Source organism: Notolepis coatsorum (genome assembly GCF_963971535.1).
Source record: "Notolepis coatsorum genome assembly, chromosome: 9".
Classification (NCBI taxonomy): domain Eukaryota; kingdom Metazoa; phylum Chordata; class Actinopteri; order Aulopiformes; family Paralepididae; genus Notolepis; species Notolepis coatsorum.
The window spans coordinates 64,973,084-64,994,100 of record NC_140173.1 but is presented as its reverse complement, the minus strand read 5'-3'; the positions used below and the strand labels follow the sequence as shown (position 1 = coordinate 64,994,100).

At 44.4% G+C, this 21,017-nt stretch overlaps 1 protein-coding gene across 1 annotated transcript in view; it reads right to left on the bottom strand.

Annotated features, from left to right (window-relative positions):
* Positions 1–1,026: 1,026 nt before the first annotated feature.
* The window catches only part of tjap1 (tight junction associated protein 1 (peripheral)), a gene marked incomplete at its 3' end in the record, with an annotated part of 199,719 nt that continues 179,728 nt past the window's right edge, over positions 1,027–21,017 (bottom strand). The window contains exon 8 of the mRNA XM_084321291.1: positions 1,027–2,535. Coding sequence (XP_084177417.1) covers positions 1,027–2,535 — 1,509 coding nt within the window. The remainder of the gene's footprint in view (positions 2,536–21,017) is intronic.

Here is a 21,017-nt window from a genome sequence, read left to right as displayed (position 1 = left end):
TTTTTTTTCATGAAGAAAACGGCGTATAGTTGTATGTGTACATTCTAGTGAAGGTCAGAGTGGCTGCAGGAGGAGCTCTCAGTCTGGTCAGACAGCTCGTGGTGAACATAGAGCCCTATGGAGCGAACGCTCAACTGGCCAATACCTTTACGAGTGCAGAGAGGGATAGGCACTGAGAGTCTGTCTGTGTGTGTGTGTGTGTGTTTTGTGTATGTGTGTATTTCCACAGGGCTCTGCCCACACCAGACAACAATGCAATGTCCTTGGGCGTCTCTGCCAACCACTGCAGAGATACTAAGTGTACCTTCTCTGGATCCACATTCATAATATATCCAAACGCATCGCTGGAGGGGGAGTATTTCAGAATGGGCGGGGGTGGGTTGCTTGGGGAGTAAAACTAGGCGACAGCATCCATATTGTTTATTCTTTTTTGTGTTCCGGTTTCTTGCACACTGACTGACAGCAGGAGCCTCCGGGGGGTGAAGCTCCAGCCGCCTGGTTCCGTCTGGTTCCGTCTCTCCACACAGACACACACCAGCTGGCGCAGGGTGGTGATACACGCACACACAGGAGACGGCGATAACACAGTACAGTATGGCTCTATATCCTGGATGGGAGTCGCCCCCTGCTCTCTGGTTAAAACTAATAATTTGGTGGTTTGGAGATGTTCTCTCTCGTTCAGTCCTGCAGGACCACGTCGTGGGAAGAGACCGCAGCTTGAGCATCACAGTGACTGATGACCGTCGTTGGCTCTCTGTTCAAACCGGAGTTGGCTGTGAAAACACCTCGCGGAGGATTTAGCGTTTAGCGTTCTCTCTCCGACACGATTATTCAATTAGAGAGGGTGTGAGAGTTGCCCGCCTGAAGAGAGGCGATGGTTAAAGGTCGTGTGAACGGGGTCAAAGACGCTGCTTTCGACTGTTTCCGTTTCCTGGTCTGACTCGCTGCAGTCCGGAGCGGAGAATAGTTCAGCTAGCGGACGGCGGACCAGCTGGAGGTGTGAAGAACACAACAAGTGTCAAGAGTTCAGTCCAGCAGGTTGCCGTGTTCCTGGGCCCTGGTCAGACTGTCCTTACGGTGGAGGTGGTGAACCCCCATCCTCTTGGGGCTCTTCTGGGGCCTCCCCGGGGCGGGAGGGTTGGTGGCGAGGGGTTGAGCGTCGTCCGCGGGGCAGTCTGCGACCCGCGGCGCGATGACGGGCAGGTCCTGGGGCAGGACGTCCCTCTCCTCGGCCGAACTGCCGACGGAACCCGTCTCCTCCTCCTCCTCCTCCTCCTCCTTCACCGGGGCCTCCTCCGGGCTCCTGGCCACCAACACTGCCGTGTCCCCGCTGGCGGCGTCCTCGTGGTCCAGCGGCTCCAGGCTCATGAGCAGCTGCTCGCTCTCCTCCGTGGAGAAGTGGGCGCCGTACTGGACCCTCCTGGTGCGCAGCTCCGCCGCGCTGCTGGTGTCGGTGTCCAGGCTGGACTCCCTGCTGGCCGTCCAGCTCCGCGTGGACGAGCCCTCCTCCCCATCAGAGTACGCCCCGCGGTGCCTGTCGGAGGCCCCGCCCCCGCCCCCAGAGGCCCCGCCCCCGCCCGCCTGGCTGCTCTGCCGGGTCCTCTGGAGGTCCTGCGCCGTGTCGCTGCTGAAGGAGGTGCGGTTGACCACGGTGCCCTCGGACGCCGGCGCCATCTTCTCCACGAACATGCGCTGCCAGTTGGCCAGCAGGTCCTCCTCCGAGCTGCCCGAGCTGGCGAAGGCGCTGGGGGGCTGCGGGGGGCTGCTGAAGGGGCTGGACTGGCTGGAGAGCGGCTCGCTGGGCGCGTCCGTTCGGGAAGGAGGCGTACGCTGGTGGCGCTGCCCTCCCCCGCCCGAGGACGAGGAGGCCCCGGAGCGCCAGCCTGAGTCGGACACGGCGGGGCTGTTGGGCACGGTGCGCTGGCGCTCGCTGGCCGCCTCCTCCTCGCTCAGCACCAGGCTGAGGGAGATGGCCTGCCGCGTGGCGTAGGTGCAGTTGGGCAGCGGGCTGTTCTTGGGGATCTTCACCTTGTCGTCCGAGGAGAACTCGATCACCTTGCGCCCGGGGTAGAGGGGGTGGGGCGGCGGGGGCGCCGGGTAGGGGTTGAGCTTCTCGAACGAGGGCGCCGCTCCCCCGCCTCCCCCTCCCTCCTCGCCCCCCTCCCCGTCCAGGCTGCTCTGGCTGCGGCACATCCCGTTCTGGTGGAGCAGCTCCTGGCCGGGACCGCCGTTCTCCCTCCCGCCCCCCCCTCCTCCTCCTCCTCCTCCTCCTGCTCCACCCTCCGCCTGGGACCCCGTCATGTCCACGTGGACGAACACGTCCTCTGCCACCGGCCTGCCGGCACTGCTGCAGGACTGGGCGGAGTTGAGCACCAGGGGCTCGGGCTTCTCCAGCACGCGGGCGATGACCGAGGTGGGCACCACGTCAGCGGGGGTCAGGCTCAGGGTGTCGGGGTCCTGGGACCCACCGGGGCTCCTCTGCGGCAGACTGTTCTTCATGTGCTTATTCACCATGTCCTGTAGCTCGTAGGGCAGCTGGGAGACAGACGAGACAACACACACAGTACAAGTTACAGGCAGTGGTGGAAAGTAACTAAGTATCTTTACTCAAGTACTCTACTTAAGTACAATTTCAAGCTACTTCTACTTTATGTGAGTATTTTCATTTTAGGGAACCTTTTACTCCACTACATTTCAAAGGAAATATTGTACTTTTTACTCCACTACATTTATCTGAACTCATCAGTTACTATTTAATTTGAAGAAAAAGATTTTGCATAGAAAACATGGCAAAAATGGATGAAGATTGTATACTTTCACATTGGAAGCCTGTCAACTTCAAGAGCAGAATAACTGGACCACAGACTGCACCACTTTAACATAACCTTTAATCAGAGCAGCAGAACTGGGCCACATGCTACTTTAACATAACCTTTAATCAGAGCAGCATAACAGGACCACATGCCAATTTAACATAACCTTTAATCAGAGCAGCATAACTGGGCCACATACCACTTCAACATAACCTTTAATCAGAGCAGCATAACTGGGCCACATACCACTTTAACATAACCTTTAATCAGAGCAGCATAACTGGGCCACATACCACTTTAACATAACCTTTAATCAGAGAAGCATAACTGGGCCACACACCACTTTAACATAACCTTTAATCAGATAAGCATAACTGGGCCACACACCACTTTAACATAACCTTTAATCAGAGCAGCATAACTGGGCCACATACCACTTTAACATAACCTTTAATCAGAGCAGCATAACTGGGCCACATACCACTTTAACATAACCTTTAATCAGAGCAGCATAACTGGGCCACATACCACTTTAACATAACCTTTAATCAGAGAAGCATAACTGGGCCACACACCACTTTAACATAACCTTTAATCAGATAAGCATAACTGGGCCACACACCACTTTAACATAACCTTTAATCAGAGCAGCATAACTGGGCCACACACCACTTTAACATAACCTTTAATCAGAGAAGCATAACTGGGCCACATACCACTTTAACATAACCTTTAATCAGAGAAGCATAACTGGGCCACACACCACTTTAACATAACCTTTAATCAGAGCAGCATAACTGGGCCACATACCACTTTAACATAACCTTTAATCAGAGCAGCATAACTGGGCCACATACCACTTTAACATAACCTTTAATCAGAGAAGCATAACTGGGCCACACACCACTTTAACATAACCTTTAATCAGAGCAGCATAACTGGGCCACATACCACTTTAACGTAACCTTTAATCAGAGCAGCATAACTGGGCCACATACCACTTTAACATAACCTTTAGAGGTCAATGTATTCGAGGATTGAATGCTCCCAAGCACTGGAATACACAAACGTCATGTAAAATGCATAGTTTTATTTTAGATACTTAATACTAGCAAATACTTCTCTACTTTTACTCAAGTAGAATTTGAATGGAGGACTTTTACTTTTACCAGAGTACTATTTTATCTGGGTATTTCTACTTTTACTTAAGTAAAGGAACTGTGTACTTCTTCCAAAGCTGGTTACAGGTTTCACGGGCACACAAAAAAGGATTACAGGTCAAAGGCAGACGACACGCAGCTCTATCTCCACACCAAACCCTCTGCTCCCCTCTCTCCCCCCTCGCCTCCCCTGCACCCCCCCCCCCTCACTGCCTGCCTCCAGGATATCAAAGCATGGATGACCGCCAATTTCCTCAAACTCAACAGCAATAAAACTGAATTCATAGTTGTAGCTTCCCCCAGCCCTCCTTCAAAAGAATCGACAGCCTCGTCCTATCCATCGACGGCTAGTCCATCGGCCCCTCCACGGAGGTAAGGAACCTGGGTGTAGTACTGGACCCTCTCATTCCAGCCACACATAAAGTCAGTCACCAGGTCCGCCTTCTTCCACCTCAGAAGCTTCTCCGACTCCTCAGCTGAAACACTAATCCGCAGACTATTGCAACGGAATCCTTTTTGGTGCCCCCAAGAAGGTTCTGGACCGCTTGCAATATGTCCAGAACTCAGCTGCGAGGGTCCTCACGTGCACCAAACCCTGGCAGCACATCACCCCCACTCTGCAAAAACTCCACTGGCTCCCCGTCAACTACAGAATCCCCTACAAGATCCTCCTCCTCACCTATAAATCACTGCATGGGTTGACTCCATCCTACCTGACTGACATACTCCACCCCTACACTCCAGCACGTGGCCTGCACTCATCCAACTCCGACCTCCTCACCATCCCCCGCACCACGCGCTTTACACTGGGAGACCGAGCCTTCTCCGTAGCTGCCCCCAGGCTGTGGAACTCCCTCTCCCCTACCATCCGAGGCTCTGACACCATCAACCTCTTCAAGACCCATCTCAAAACCCACCTGTTCAAACTTGCCTTCTCGCAACAAAAACAAATAAAGCATGAACATTGGCATGGTGTACCTTTCTGTGTGTATTCATCCACAATCTATAGCTCAACATGAACAAATCCGCAATTAATTGTAAAGGTAGCAAAATAACAATGTTTATGTTTACTGAGGAACTACACAATGGCCGTGACGTGTATTAGGTGACAGCACTGAACGACAGGCGTTCTACTGGTAAGTGTAGTTATTTTTTAACTACAAATTAAAAACATTATAACTAACTTTATTTCAACCAAAAATGCTTAAACAATAATGTTAGTGATAGAAGGGAACTCATTTTGTGCAAAAATGGAAAGCTTGCCAATGTTCATGTGGCAGAGTTATTACAATAGCCGATAATACATTTTCCCAATGATAAATCCCTATACGGGTAGACTGCGCGGGAAACTAAAGTGACGTGAGACTACACCTCCCTAGGGCTGGGCGATATGGCCTAAATATGATATCACGATATTTTCTGACCTTTCGGCGATACACGATACGCATCACAATGTTTTTCTTTTTTCCCCCAAACAATTCATTATGAGGCTTACCAAGACAGTATTTGAGTTTGCAAGCTAACATTAAAGACAAAATAAAATACCCATGCATTTAGCATTTTTATATTATATATTAGATTTAGATTATTGGATTATTAGATTATATATTGCATATATTTAGCAATGAGATATTATATGATTTAGATATGAAATATGATGAATTGAAAATGGGGGACCCTGATGTAAACAAGACGAAAGTCTTTCTCTGGTCTGCATCCCCTTAACAATTGTATGTATTGAGCTGTACTGTACCCATTCTGCAATATGTTAATAAAGTTTTAAATCAATCAATCAATCAATCAATCAATCAATAGGATTTTAGCATTTTTATGAAACTACTGTATATTTGTATGTCTCTAAATGTTTTGATGAATTGAAAATGGAGGACCCTTATGTAAAAAAGCCGAAAGTCTTTTTCTGGTCTTCATCCTCCAGTCAGTCCACTGTTGTTGTATTGAGCTGTACTGTATTGTACCCATTCTGCAATCGTTAATAACGTTTTCATTCATTCAATCATTCAGCCGGCAACAGAATAATTTTGATTGACAGTCGAGTCTGCCAATTACGTCACACCGCTTGTACCCGCCCTGCTGTTCTTAGCACCAATCGTCAAGCGCTATTATTTTTTTACATTCCTGAATGCCCTCCATTGATTTTAACGAGAGCTCAGCTCAACGACAACAACAACAGCTCACCGCAGCCGACGAGTGATTACTAGCGCACCGCAGCATGACAACGAGGCATAATGATTTTACTGCAACAAATGTTATAATAAAAGCCTTTCCATACATCTGTCTGATTGAAAACTTTATTAACAGACCGCAGAATGGGCACGCACAACTCGGCACGGACTGAGATATGAACAGTAACGCTTGCTATCTATGTCGTCATCGGACGTTGCTATGTTTGGGTAAATACGCTGATGTGTAACTATATAACGTGTAACTATATAATGTTAATGCCACAAAACGAATGCCTTTGTTAATCATAAGTACTAACTTTGATGCAGTAGTGTGTGTGTGGGAGCGCCGTTGTTCAAAAGTTTGAACGGGGTGGACCAGATTGACACGACACAATCCTCTTGGGCAAAACATCACGATATCCACGATACGTTAAAAAAGTGTATCGTTAACACTTTGGGTGCCGGGAAACGCTTTACAGCGTCTTTCCCGGCCATGCTCAAGGTGCCGAGGACGCTGTACAGCGTCTTTGATCTGTTTACATCTTTTTTCGATTTTCCCCGTCTGAACTTCACCGCCGAGCTTTTGGAAGAAAATTTTAACCGGAAACTGCATTTCCTCTCAAATTTCACTAGGTGGCAGTGTCCCCCTATTTTCTAACACTATCACAATAGGGGGAATATTGTACCCCACAATGAATCTGGCATTTGATTGGCCAGCATACCTGGCCAATGTAACCACAGGTATAAAACGTTAGCGCGATCCCAGAATCTACGAGGTTTTGGAGGAGAGAGAGAGAGAGAGATAGATAGAGCGATAGAGAGAGAGAGAGAGAGATTGAGAGAGAGATTTGAATTGAGATCAGCCTATAGTCTATATTTATAGTGTTATACAGTATAGTGGTAGTATCAGACTAATTGTAAGGTTTCAGCTGTGCTTTAGAAAGTACTTAGTCGTGCTAAGTAGTAGTACTATTCGAGGGATTAGTGTGTAGTCTAGGTAGTATATTTCAGTAGTAGTAATAGTAGTTTGATCAGTTAGTAGTTTCATTTAGATCAGTATGAAGAGACGTAGTGTAGGAAAGCGAGGGGACAATCCGGCGGCGGGTCGCTTTGTTCAGACGAAGCTGGCGTTTGGACCCGCGGTTGTTCAAGCAGCAGCAGCACCAACAGCACCAACGTCTTTGGTAGCTCCGATCGGAGAGAGCCGTGAGACCGTTGCTGGGCCCAGTAACGCGTCTCTCCCCGGGACCGGGAGCGGCTCTACCCGACGCAGTTCGAGGAAGAGGAAGGCTGCCGCTGTGGTCATAGCTTCTTCATGCGAGTCAGGGGACAGCGATTCGACCGCCCACGAATCTGATGGGAGCGCCGATTGGGAACCACCAGGTAATTACACGGTCTTATATATATATATATATATATGTGTGTGTGTGAAACGTGTATTTGATGATTTACATACTGTGACTATGTAACGTTAGTTCGACAAACCAACGGCGATATGCATGTGATTGTGTGTGTGTGTGAAACGTGTATTTGATGATTTACATACTGTGACTGTCTATGTAACGTTAGTTCGACAAACCAACGCCGGCGATATGCATGTGATTGTGTGTGTGTGAAACGTGTATTTGATGATTTACCTACCGCTTATTCTGTGACTATGTAACGTTAGTTTGCCAAACCTAACGCTGATATGCATTTATTATATTCTAGCTCCGGAATCATCTGACGATGATCTCGGCTTGGGTCGGAGGTATGAGTCTGATTCATCGCACGATTCAGACGTGGGAGTCGGACACGGTGGTGGTCGACGGGGCAACGGTACGTCATGTTTACTAATGCAATGTGAATATTGTTTTGTGCATGTTCAAATCGATAGTTGAATGATATAGGATATAGTAGGGATGTAGAGTACAGGCCACGCGACCATGTGCTACAGTTAGGTTGTCTTGTGTGCGTGTGTGTGTGTGTGTGTGCATGTGCACGCCCTTTGAAGTGGCTCTTTGAAGTGTGTAGCTATCATGTAAGTGATAATAGTTGCATGCTGGGCATGATACGACGTGGTGGTGGTGGTCGACGTGGTAATTGGTATGTTGCAATGTGAATATTGTTTTGTGCATGTTCAAATCAATAGTTGAATGATATAGGATATAGTAGGCATGCAGTACAGGCCACGCTACCATGTGCTACAGTTAGGTTGTCTTGTGTGCGTGTGTGTGTGTGTGTGTGCATGTGCACGCCCTTTGAAGTGGCTCTTTGAAGTGTGTAGCTATCATGTAAGTGATAATAGTTGCATGCTGGGCATGATACGACGTGGTGGTGGTGGTCGACGTGGTAATTGGTATGTTGCAATGTGAATATTGTTTTGTGCATGTTCAAATCGATAGTTGAATGATATAGGATATAGTAGGCATGCAGTACAGGCCACGCTACCATGTGCTACAGTTAGGTTGTCTTGTGTGCGTGTGTGTGTGTGCATGTGCACGCCCTTTGAAGTGGCTCTTTGAAGTGTGTAGCTATCATGTAAGTGATAATAGTTGCATGCTGGGCATGATACGACGTGGTGGTGGTGGTCGACGTGGTAATTGGTATGTTGCAATGTGAATATTGTTTTGTGCATGTTCAAATCGATAGTTGAATGATATAGGATATAGTAGGCATGTACAGGCCACTACATTTAGTTACATGGATGTGTGTGTGTGTGTGTGTGTAGATGCCTCACCCCATGCCATTTGATGTGTGTGTGTATGTGTGTGTGTGTGTGTGCAGTGTGTGTACACACACACACACACAAGATCAAAAGACATGCATCCTCTCCAACACCTTTGAACTTCGCAGTACATGGTGAGGCCTCTATATGCAAATTCCATTGATTACAGCACACACATACACAATGGCATGGACACATGGCGAGGCCTATATTTAAATGCATGGTTGTGTAGCATATGTAAAATTCCATTGATTACAACACACACACATGTACATGCTTTGATGGCCGCTGATTTATTTTGTGTTCACACAGCAGAACACTCCGAAACCGAATCCGGGGCCAATACACCAACATGCTTGGGTATGTACTAACTACATTTATGTATGTGTAAATGTATTACTATTGTGTTTTGTGAGACTTACTTACTGAATGAATTTAATCCAATTCAGATTCTGGCGCAGACCCTGCAGATAGTGACGCTGAGACTGGCAACGACATAGGATCACATTCTACTCCTGCAGGTAATTGTACATGGTGGTGACTGGCTGCTGCTAGAGCCTGGGCCTGGTGGTAGCTGGCTGCTGCTAGAGCCTGGGCCTGGTGGTGACTGGCTGCTGCTAGAGCCTGGGCCTGGTGGTGACTGGCTGCTGCAGGGCCTGGGCCTGGTGGTGACTGGCTGCTGCAGGGCCTGGGCCTGGTGGTGACTGGCTGCTGCAGGGCCTGGTCTGGTGGTGATGGTGGTAAATACAATGACAATGCGTTGCCCTAGTGTAATGTATTACATCATGTGATTCTAGAACTGGATGCTAGTCTGGACATGCCGGAACCTGTTGCAGGGCGGAAACGCACATCTAAGAGCGGTAAGTTGGCCTCACTCTGCACACCACTTCCAGCTCTGACCTCTGACCCCCACACCACGTCCAGCTCTGACATCTGAACCCCACACACACTCACTCATTCACTCACACAGTTTGTAACTACGTGGCATATGAATGTCTACAGTAGGGGTGTTATAGTATATTTGTATAATTGACAGGTCGTGGAGGAGCGAAGAGCAGGGCTGCGATCCGTCAGGAAGAGGAGAATGCCTGGTCTCGTGAGGGCTGGGTGCCTCAAAGGATCCCCTTCACAGCCCAACCGGGGTTGCTCCAGGACGCCAAGGCACTCAGATCTTACCGGCCTGCGAAATGGATGGATCTGTTCCTGACAGATGCTTTTCTGAACTCTATTGTTGCCCAGTCCAACCTCTACGCTGAGCAGTCCATTGCCCGGCTGGACCCCACGCTAACCAGTAGCAGGGCACTGCTTTGGAAGCCCCTCACATTGAAGGAGCTGAAGAAGTTCCTCGGACTCCATTTCCTTAGCAGTGTCCTGCGGAAGCCTCGCGTGGACCAGATGTGGACCACTGACGACATGATGTACACACCGTACTACTCTGATACCATGCCACGCAACAGGTTCCAATTGATCTGGCGATTCCTCCACTTTGCGGACAATACTTCCCTGGAGGTTAGAGACAAATTGTGCAAAGTACGCCCTGTAGTCGACCATGTAAACACGAGGTGCAAGGAGCTGTACCAGCCTGAACGCGAGCTCGCCATTGACGAGGGGGTGATGGCATGGCGAGGCCGCCTGACCTTCCGGGTCTACAACCCCAACAAGCCCACCCGCTATGGCATCAAGTCCTACTTCCTGTGCGAATCACGCACAGGATATTGCTTTTCATTTAAGCCATATTGTCGGGAAGGCTCGCTCCTGGGGGACACGGTCGTCGGTCTGCTTGGACGTCTGTCTGGGGCCGGCTATACGCTCTACATGGACAACTTCTACAACTCGGTACGTATGTCAGCCAGGCTCCGACAGTTGAGGACCGACGTCTGTGGTACCCTCAGGAAGCACCGGGGCGAGCCAGCCATCATCAAGAACATTACCAAACGTGACATCGGTGTGGGGGAGCGCATTGCGGTCAACAACAAGGAGGTCCTGATCGTGGCATGGCGCGATAAGAGAATCGTGAAGACCATCAGCAGCTTCCACGAGGACACTATGGAAAAGGCGATGGTGTGGAAGAAGCAGAAGAAGGGCAAAGCGCTGAGGGTGGAGATGCTCAAGCCATCATCAATCCTGGAGTACAATAAATTCATGAACGGCGTCGATCAGCTGGATCAAAATATATCGTACTATCCGGTTGCACGTAAGACTGGAAAGTGGACCAAAAAGTTTGTGATGTATCTGATCCAAATATGTATCTTCAACGCGTTTGTCTTGTACAAAAAAAAGCACCCACAAGGGCATTACTCCAACCTCTTCCGGTTCACCAGGGCTGTGGCGCGGACCTACACAGACGGTAAGGAGAAGAAGATTCCTGGGGTGACAGCGGAGATGGAGGCGGAGGCGGAGGCAGGGGAGGAGGCAGGGGAGGAGGCAGGGGGTGGGGATGAGGAGGAGGCAGGGGCTGAGCAGGTGGGGCGTGTCGACCCTAGGGCCCCACTGGGGGACCCGCAGAGCAGATTAGTGGGTGGCTTTGTGAAGCATGTAATGGTTGCATACAAAGCCACCCCGAAGAGAAAGCTACCGTGTAGGAAATGTCGTGTCTGCAGTAGGCGTGGCATCAGGAGTGAGACCAGATATTTTTGCACATCGTGCAAAGTCCCCCTGCATCGTGACAAATGCTTCGCTCTGTACCACACAAAGAGGGATTTCTCTAAATAGTTTCTTTATTAGTTGTCATACAGAAGTACAGACTACTTCTAAATAATCCGGCACACAGAAGTACAGATTACTTCTAAATAATCCATCATTGTGTGATACAGACAGAACCATGTGTACCGGTACATAGTATAGCTAGCTGAGTGTAGTATAGTATAGTGTAGTATAGTATAGTATAGTATATTGTAGTATAGTATAGTATAGTGTATGGGTAGTTGCACTGTTTTCTGTACAAGACAAATGCGTTGAACACATGTATTTGGGCCACGGTTGTCGATATTGCATAGGCATGTTTGGACCACTTGCAGATGAGACGTTATGTTAGCGATCTAGCTGTATCGACTCCATTCATAATTTGCATTGTGTGTGTATATAGTTTTTTTTTATTTATCTTTTTCCCCCCTCATTTTTACCGTTTGCACAGAACCAATGGTTGCTGACAGTCACCCAGTTTAAAAAAGTATATACTGTAGGTAACATACCACACTTTTCTAATGCAGTCCATTGGCCTATTATTTATATACTTTGGAAGCATGTATTGGATATTTTTTGGTCCACAGATCATCTGGCGCTTCATCCATTTATCAATGGACAATGCAGTCATCGATGCGAGAGACCAAGTAAGATATGCCCTGTAGTTCATGTGACGTGAATGTTACCAGCAAACTTCTAAATGCACTGAAACAATGGTTGGTTATCCTCCAGTGTTCACTTTTTATAAGGTATTGTCTTTGTAAATTACCATAATCCTATACTGTGAATGTTACCAACAAACTCCTAAATGCACTGACACAATGGTTGGTTATCATCAGCCAGTGTTCACTTTTTATAAGGTATTGTCTTGGTAAATTACCATAATCCTATACTGTGAATGTTACCAACAAACTCCTAAATGCACTGAAACAATGGTTGGTTATCATCACAGTGTTCACTTTTTATAAGGTATTGTCTTGGTAAATTACCATAATCCTATACTGTGAATGTTACCAACAAACTCCTAAATGCACTGAAACAATGGTTGGTTATCATCACAGTGTTCACTTTTTATAAGGTATTGTCTTGGTAAATTACCATAATCCTATACTGTGAATGTTACCAACAAACTCCTAAATGCACTGAAACAATGGTTGGTTATCATCACAGTGTTCACTTTTTATAAGGTATTGTCTTGGTAAATTACCATAATCCTATACTGTGAATGTTACCAACAAACTCCTAAATGCACTGAAACAATGGTTGATTATCCTCCAGTGTTCACTTTTTATAAGGTATTGTCTTGGTAAATTACCATAATCCTATACTGTGAATGTTACCAACAAACTCCTAAATGCACTGAAACAATGGTTGATTATCCTCCAGTGTTCACTTTTTATAAGGTATTGTCTTGGTAAATTACCATAATCCTATACTGTGAATGTTACCAACAAACTCCTAAATGCACTGAAACAATGGTTGGTTATCCTCCAGTGTTCACTTTTTATAAGGTATTGTCTTTGTAAATTACCATAATCCTATACTGTGAATGTTACCAACAAACTCCTAAATGCACTGACACAATGGTTGGTTATCATCAGCCAGTGTTCACTTTTTATAAGGTATTGTCTTGGTAAATTACCATAATCCTATACTGTGAATGTTACCAACAAACTCCTAAATGCACTGAAACAATGGTTGATTATCCTCCAGTGTTCACTTTTTATAAGGTATTGTATTGGTAAATTACCATAATCCTATACTGTGAATGTTACCAACAAACTCCTAAATGCACTGAAACAATGGTTGATTATCCTCCAGTGTTCACTTTTTATAAGGTATTGTCTTGGTAAATTACCATAATCCTATACTGTGAATGTTACCAACAAACTCCTAAATGCACTGAAACAATGGTTGATTATCCTCCAGTGTTCACTTTTTATAAGGTATTGTCTTGGTAAATTACCATAATCCTATACTGTGAATGTTACCAACAAACTCCTAAATGCACTGAAACAATGGTTGGTTATCATCACAGTGTTCACTTTTTATAAGGTATTGTCTTGGTAAATTACCATAATCCTATACTGTGAATGTTACCAACAAACTCCTAAATGCACTGAAACAATGGTTGATTATCCTCCAGTGTTCACTTTTTATAAGGTATTGTATTGGTAAATTACCATAATCCTATACTGTGAATGTTACCAACAAACTCCTAAATGCACTGAAACAATGGTTGATTATCCTCCAGTGTTCACTTTTTATAAGGTATTGTCTTGGTAAATTACCATAATCCTATACTGTGAATGTTACCAGCATATAATGCACAGCAACAATGGTTGGTACTGATGACTTGTCACCCAGTTTATTGAACATATTTTACAATAAAAATGTTCATGGCATCAAAGTTTCAAGTTTTTTGCATTGTAAAGTATTCTGTATTTTATAATAATGTTGTCTGGACCTACACCAGTAGTTATAAAACTTACTTGTTCATTAGCGCCAGGCATATCAATCAAATGACCAACAAAGTAATCAATCAATCAAACAAATCAATCTATGAATCAAACTATCAACAAAACAATCAAACATTCTATCAAGCAAATGACCAACAAAGTAATCAATCAAACAAATCAATCTATGAATCAAACTATCAACAAAACAATCAAACATTCTATCAATCAAATGACCAACAAAGTAATCAATCAATCAAACCAATCAATCTATGAATCAAACTATCAACAAAACAATAAAACATTCTATCAAGCAAATTACCAACAAAACAATCAAACATTCTATCAATCAAATGACCAACAAAGTAATCAATCAATCAAACAAATCAATCTATGAATCAAACTATCAACAAAACAATCAAACATTCTATCAATCAAATGACCAACAAAGTAATCAATCAATCAAACCAATCAATCTATGAATCAAACTATCAACAAAACAATCAAACATTCTATCAATCAAATGACCAACAAAGTAATCAATCAATCAAACCAATCAATCTATGAATCAAACTATCAACAAAACAATCAAACATTCTATCAAGCAAACTATCAACAAAACAATCAAACATTCTATCAATCAAATGACCAACAAAGTAATCAATCAATCAAACAAATCAATCTATGAATCAAACTATCAACAAAACAATCAAACATTCTATCAATCAAATGACCAACAAAGTAATCAATCAATCAAACCAATCAATCTATGAATCAAACTATCAACAAAACAATCAAACATTCTATCAAGCAAATTACCAACAAAGTAATCAATCAATCAAACAAATCAATCTATGAATCAAACTATCAACAAAACAATCAAACATTCTATCAAGCAAACTATCAACAAAACAATCAAACATTCTATCAATCAAATGACCAACAAAGTAATCAATCAATCAAACAAATCAATCTATGAATCAAACTATCAACAAAACAATCAAACATTCTATCAATCAAATGACCAACAAAGTAATCAATCAATCAAACAAATCAATCTATGAATCAAACTATCAACAAAACAATCAAACATTCTATCAATCAAATGACCAACAAAGTAATCAATCAATCAAACAAATCAATCTATGAATCAAACTATCAACAAAACAATAAAACATTCTATCAATCAAACCAATAAAACAATCTGTCAAACAATCAATCAATTAAACCATCCATCCATCCATCCCAGTCTAAATTGCTTTATAACACGTTCAGTACCTATTATCACCCCGCCGGCACACCTTTCATAAAAGTGCCTGTAACTTCTGTTCTAAATAATTTACCTCCACTTTTATCTTTTGTTGACGTTTTTTAACTTGTAATTGTGAACGAACGAAGACATGCAGAAACAAACGGTTTTTTGCATTGTGTACATCAACTTGTCGTCTTCAAATGAGCCCAACCATTTCCCCATAGTTATAATATAAAATATAGAAATAGCTCCGCTAAGATCATGAGATATGCTAGAATCGTCCAGGAATCCTGGCAACCCACAGTCATTTTCCGGATTTTTGGCCGGCACCCAAAGTGTTAATGAACTGTACCCGATATTTATATAATATCATCATATCGCCCAGCCCTACACCTCCCTATTGGGGACAGGACAGTGAGAGACAGGAAACGAGGTAGAGAGAAGGGGGAGGACATGCAACAAATGTCCTGGGCCGGATTTGAACCCAGGAAGTTTCAATTACACGGTGCGCGTCCTATCGTGGTGTGCCACCAGGACGCCCCGGAATTTATTATTATTATTAATGGTAACATCCATGGAAAGTTCTTCCATCAAGTTTCCTAATGCACACATCAAAGTGCTCAAATGACTCAACGGAACAGACTGCATGGAAAATGTGCTTCTTAAAAGAACACGCCAGGCGCCCCAGTGGCGAACCACATAACGCGCTGAGTCGCGGCACGGCCGACCCGGGTTCGATTCTCGGACCCGTCGTTATTTGCCGAATGTCTTCCCCCCGCTCTGTCTCCCGTTCCTCCTCTCTCTCTCTACTGGACTGCCCAGTAGTAAAAAGCGATAAGAAAAAAACAAAAAAAAAGAACACGCCAACATGTACGTCTACACAAAATATAGGACTATAAGTTGTAGGGGTGGGAATCGCCAGAGAGATTGAAAATGGGGGACCCTGATGTAAACAAGACGAAAGTCTTTCTCTGGTCTGCATCGCCTTAACAATTGTATGTATTGAGCTGTACTGTACTGTACCCATTCTGCAATCTGTTAATAAACTTTTCAATCAATCAATCAAACCTCACGATACGATACTATCACGATACTTGCGTCACGCAATACTAAATATATCACGATACGCTGAGTATTGCGATTTTTTTTTATCAAATTTAATTTATTACCTTTTTTCAACTGCAAAGTAAAACTTTGTCAACATGTTTTATCTAATAAAATAAAGTTCAGTCTGTTCATCTCACTTTAATCGTTTTTATTGCAGAACATGGTATTTTCTCAAGCAGACAGATGTAAGCACTGTAATCTGTGTTGCATGTACCTGACAAACTGAACTGTTTGTATTACAGTCATATTCCAACTTAACTGAATGCACATGTGTGTGTGGACTACTGTACTATTACAGGTATTGAAATGAACAATGCAACTTCCCTTTTTTTATATTTCTGAATAATTAAATATCGATACTTGGCGTCCCTGTATCGATACAGTATCGCCACGCAAAGTATCGCGATATTACTACGTATCGATTTATTCCCCCACCCCTAATAAGTTGTAGGTTGGAAATGATGGAATAGATTCACAAACGAAAAAGGTGTTTAGCCTGCTCATACCTTAAAAGCGTGGGGCAGCACGAATTCCTTGGCTCTGCTAATGTATATTCGTATACGTGTAGCTCAAACGGACGAGAACAAACGTGAACTTTCAAGTCTCACACGACTCCCTCTACATACTCTGGCAATACCTGGCCAGGGAATTCCTGGGTCCTAGTGTCCCCCAGTTACATGTATATGGCGTGTCAAAAGACTATTTTCATTTTTATTATAAACAATGTTTATTGGTTGTTGCTTTGTTTGTGTTAATACAATTGCATTTATCTATAGTCTAATTCTGTCACTGTTTTATGTCACAAAGAAGGGTGGATCCGAAAGCTGTCTAAAACATTTGTAACAGGTGAGTAAAAAGTCCACAAATAATAAACAAACAGTATTAGACATTTGTTAATGATGAATAGTCTTCACTTTAGATTAGGGCACACAATAACATCTGCAAATATACTGTGTGTTTTAAAAAAAAAATTCTGTACTGTTTTCTACTCTGCTCCTGTATTGGATTAGTTGTAGACACACAGTGTTTGCTCTGTACCTGTATTCCAATGTGGATTCGTCCATACATGGCAAATAAAATCTATGAAATGATTTATACCGTAGATCTTTTAAGAATGTTTTACAAATCATTTGTTGAACATAGTCGTTTTTTTCATATCCATTTTTCAAAGCATCTACAAATGTGTTACTACACATTAGATAGTACTAGGGGTGTAACGATGCATCGATCCTAATGTGACGATTCAACTGCATCGATTTGAAAATGTTAGAATCGATTAGAATCTAAATACATTTAAAAAAAAAATTAATGTTTTTTTGTGTATCGTTTTTATTGACCTATAGTCCATTCATGCTGAGTGAATCAGTTCCCCCAGCCACATTTGTGTATTCAATTTTTTTTGGGGAATTAACTGATAGAAAATGTATCGAATCAAATCGAAGTCAAATGAAGAGATTTCATGATGCATTGAATCGTTGCCTGAAGAATCGTAATCGAATTTAATCATTGTGAGGTCGCATCGGTTACACCCCTATTAGATACCATTATTAAATGTTACACTAATAATTTACAAATAAGGTTGATCATGTGGAAGAAAGTGACCAACAGATCATTTATGAATGTTAATGTTAACTAGTACATTTACAAATGATGTACTAATCAGTTGTAAAGGTATATAAATGGTTTGTTCATGATTAGTTCATTATCCACTAATGCGTTATAAATAACGTATAACTAATTTCATAACAGGTGAGTAATTTTTTTTTATTGTGTGCCCTGACTTTTACATATTACACCAGTTTGCAAAGCGTGAAGGTGTATTAAATTATTTGTGTGTGTGTCAGTTACAGAAACAACATTTTATCCAATTTGCCTCAAACTTCTCAAATCCAGACAGACCTATTATTCAAATCAACCAGAGATCAAAGCTGGGGATGACGCTTTGACCACCGGACTCGGTAAGCAAGCTAACAGCTTTGCATCCACTACACTACTGGCAAGTATTATTATATTATATTATACAATCCCAATGTCCAAAAATCAGAAGGATCCCTTTAAAAGAAGCATTCATAGCGCTATAACAGTGTGGAAAGGTGTCTGTGTGAGATAGAGAGGCAGAATGAATGTGTGTGTGTGTCCTGAATTATGAGGTGAGTAATCCAACTCCCAATGAATTAAACATTTGCTAAAAATACTTCACAGCCGTTGCCACTCAGACAGCCTCGTCCCACCAGTGACGGCCTCGCAGAGAGCTGATAATCGTCCACAGGAGACCTCCGCTCCTGGGAATGGACCTCACTGTCATCTTGTGTACAGATGAGCCAGGCAGAAGAGTGGCAGAGACAAAGGGGAATGTTTGTTTTTTTATCTACCCGGTACTTTTTCTCCCCATTTTTCTATTTTTCTCCCGTCCCCAATTTCGTATTGTCCAATTCTACCCTCCCCTGTCTCGAACGCTGTTAGGCCATGCCTCCCACAAGCCGGCTGCAATGTGGACAAAGCCTTGCATCACGTGTCCCCTCCGGTACTCGAGGAGGCAGCCGTCGCATCTTTTCACCTGCACAGCGCGATCTCTCAGCGGCGAGGGTCTGCGTGGGAGGGACACGCCGCCCTCGTCGCTTCCTGATTCTACTGCGCAGGCGCACCAACCGACCTGTAGGAGTCGCTGTCCACAACGTCCGATCCCCACCCGCCAGCTTCCCACCCCCTAATACTGCCAATTGTATTAGTATGAACGACCAGCCAAGCTGGTAGCAACGCCGAGAGCTGGGCTCGAACCCAGCATCTCCTGCGTTGGTGGCGAGCGCCCTGCCCACTGTGCCACCTAGCCGCCCGACAAAGGGGAATGTTGAGAGAATCGCACTGTAGTGTCCTGCTATTCAAACCAGTCAATCCCACTGCAGTGTCCTGCTATTCAAACCAGTCAATCACACTGCAGTGTCCTGCTATTCAAACCAGTCAATCCCACCGCAGTGTCCTGCTATTCAAACCAGTCAATCCCACTGTAGTGTCCTGCTATTCAAACCAGTCAATCACACTGCAGTGTCCTGCTATTCAAACCAGTCAATCCCACTGCAGTGTCCTGCTATTCAAACCAGTCAATCCCACTGCAGTGTCCTGCTATTCAAACCAGTCAATCACACTGCAGTGTCCTGCTATTCAAACCAGTCAATCACACTGCAGTGTCCTGCTATTCAAACCAGTCAATCACACCGCAGTGTCCTGCTATTCAAACCAGTCAATCCCACTGTAGTGTCCTGCTATTCAAACCAGTCAATCACACTGCAGTGTCCTGCTATTCAAACCAGTCAATCCCACTGCAGTGTCCTGCTATTCAAACCAGTCAATCCCACTGCAGTGTCCTGCTATTCAAACCAGTCAATCCCACTGCAGTGTCCTGCTATTCAAACCAGTCAATCCCACTGCAGTGTCCTGCTATTCAAACCAGTCAATCCCACTGCAGTGTCCTGCTATTCAAACCAGTCAATCCCACTGCAGTGTCCTGCTATTCAAACCAGTCAATCCCACTGCAGTGTCCTGCTATTCAAACCAGTCAATCCCACTGCAGTGTCCTGCTATTCAAACCAGTCAATCACACTGCAGTGTCCTGCTATTCAAACCAGTCAATCACACCGCAGTGTCCTGCTATTCAACAAAGGGGCCGTCACCCGTGTGCTTTACGGTCTGGGATGATAAGGTGACGCTGAGGAAACTGGAGAGCAAAGACACTCCCTGCTGTTTCCACGTCCCAGTGATGACTCATACAGTCCTGATAACAACCAGTATAGAAGCTGTGATATATTGAGGTCTGGACTCTGGAGTTGTTATAAGCCTGTACGACGTTGCACAGAGTATCCCTGCTCTCCCTGAGTGGAGGAGAGTTTGGAATGCTGATGAAAAAATTCTTATTGGGGACTGGAACACGGATATGCTACATAAAGCAGCACCCGTCTTCAAGGCCTTCAGTAGGTTTTGTGATCTACACGGCCTCAGCCAGCTAATCACCCAACCCACAAGGGTATGTGAATCAACTCAGACTACCATTGACCTCATCCTGACCTCTGACAAGTCCAAGATCTCCAATAAAGGGGTTATAGCATGCGGGTTAAGTGATCATTATATGATATTCTGTACCCGCAAAAAGCTAAAGCAAAAGGCTGGCTGTCACAAAACAGTCACATCTAGAGACCTCAAAACCTACTCTAGCGAGGCCTTTAACCTTGAACTGGAGAGTCTGGACTGGTCAGATGAGCTCAATGGTACACTGGTTGAAGAAACATGGCTAAGAACCACCAGGGTAAAAAATTGTGCTGAGCCGTGGATGCACACTGAAATACTGACCGCTATGAAGGCCAGAGACAACAAATGCTCTGAGTTTCGTAAAAGTCAGTCAAAGCTTACCAAAAGCACGAGCAGTGAACTCCAAGCCCACATGACTGAACTCAAACTAGAAAGAAACAGACTAAGAAATGACGTAAACTCCATGATCAAAAGTGCTAAAAAAAAATGTCATCAATGACAAAACGGAGGAAAACAAAAAAAAACATGTGAACTTTGGAAATTACTCAATAATAAACTAGGCTGCAGTAAAAAACTTAAAACCAGATTCTCAAACATAAACATAAAGACGGACAACACGCTCATCACAGACAAGCTG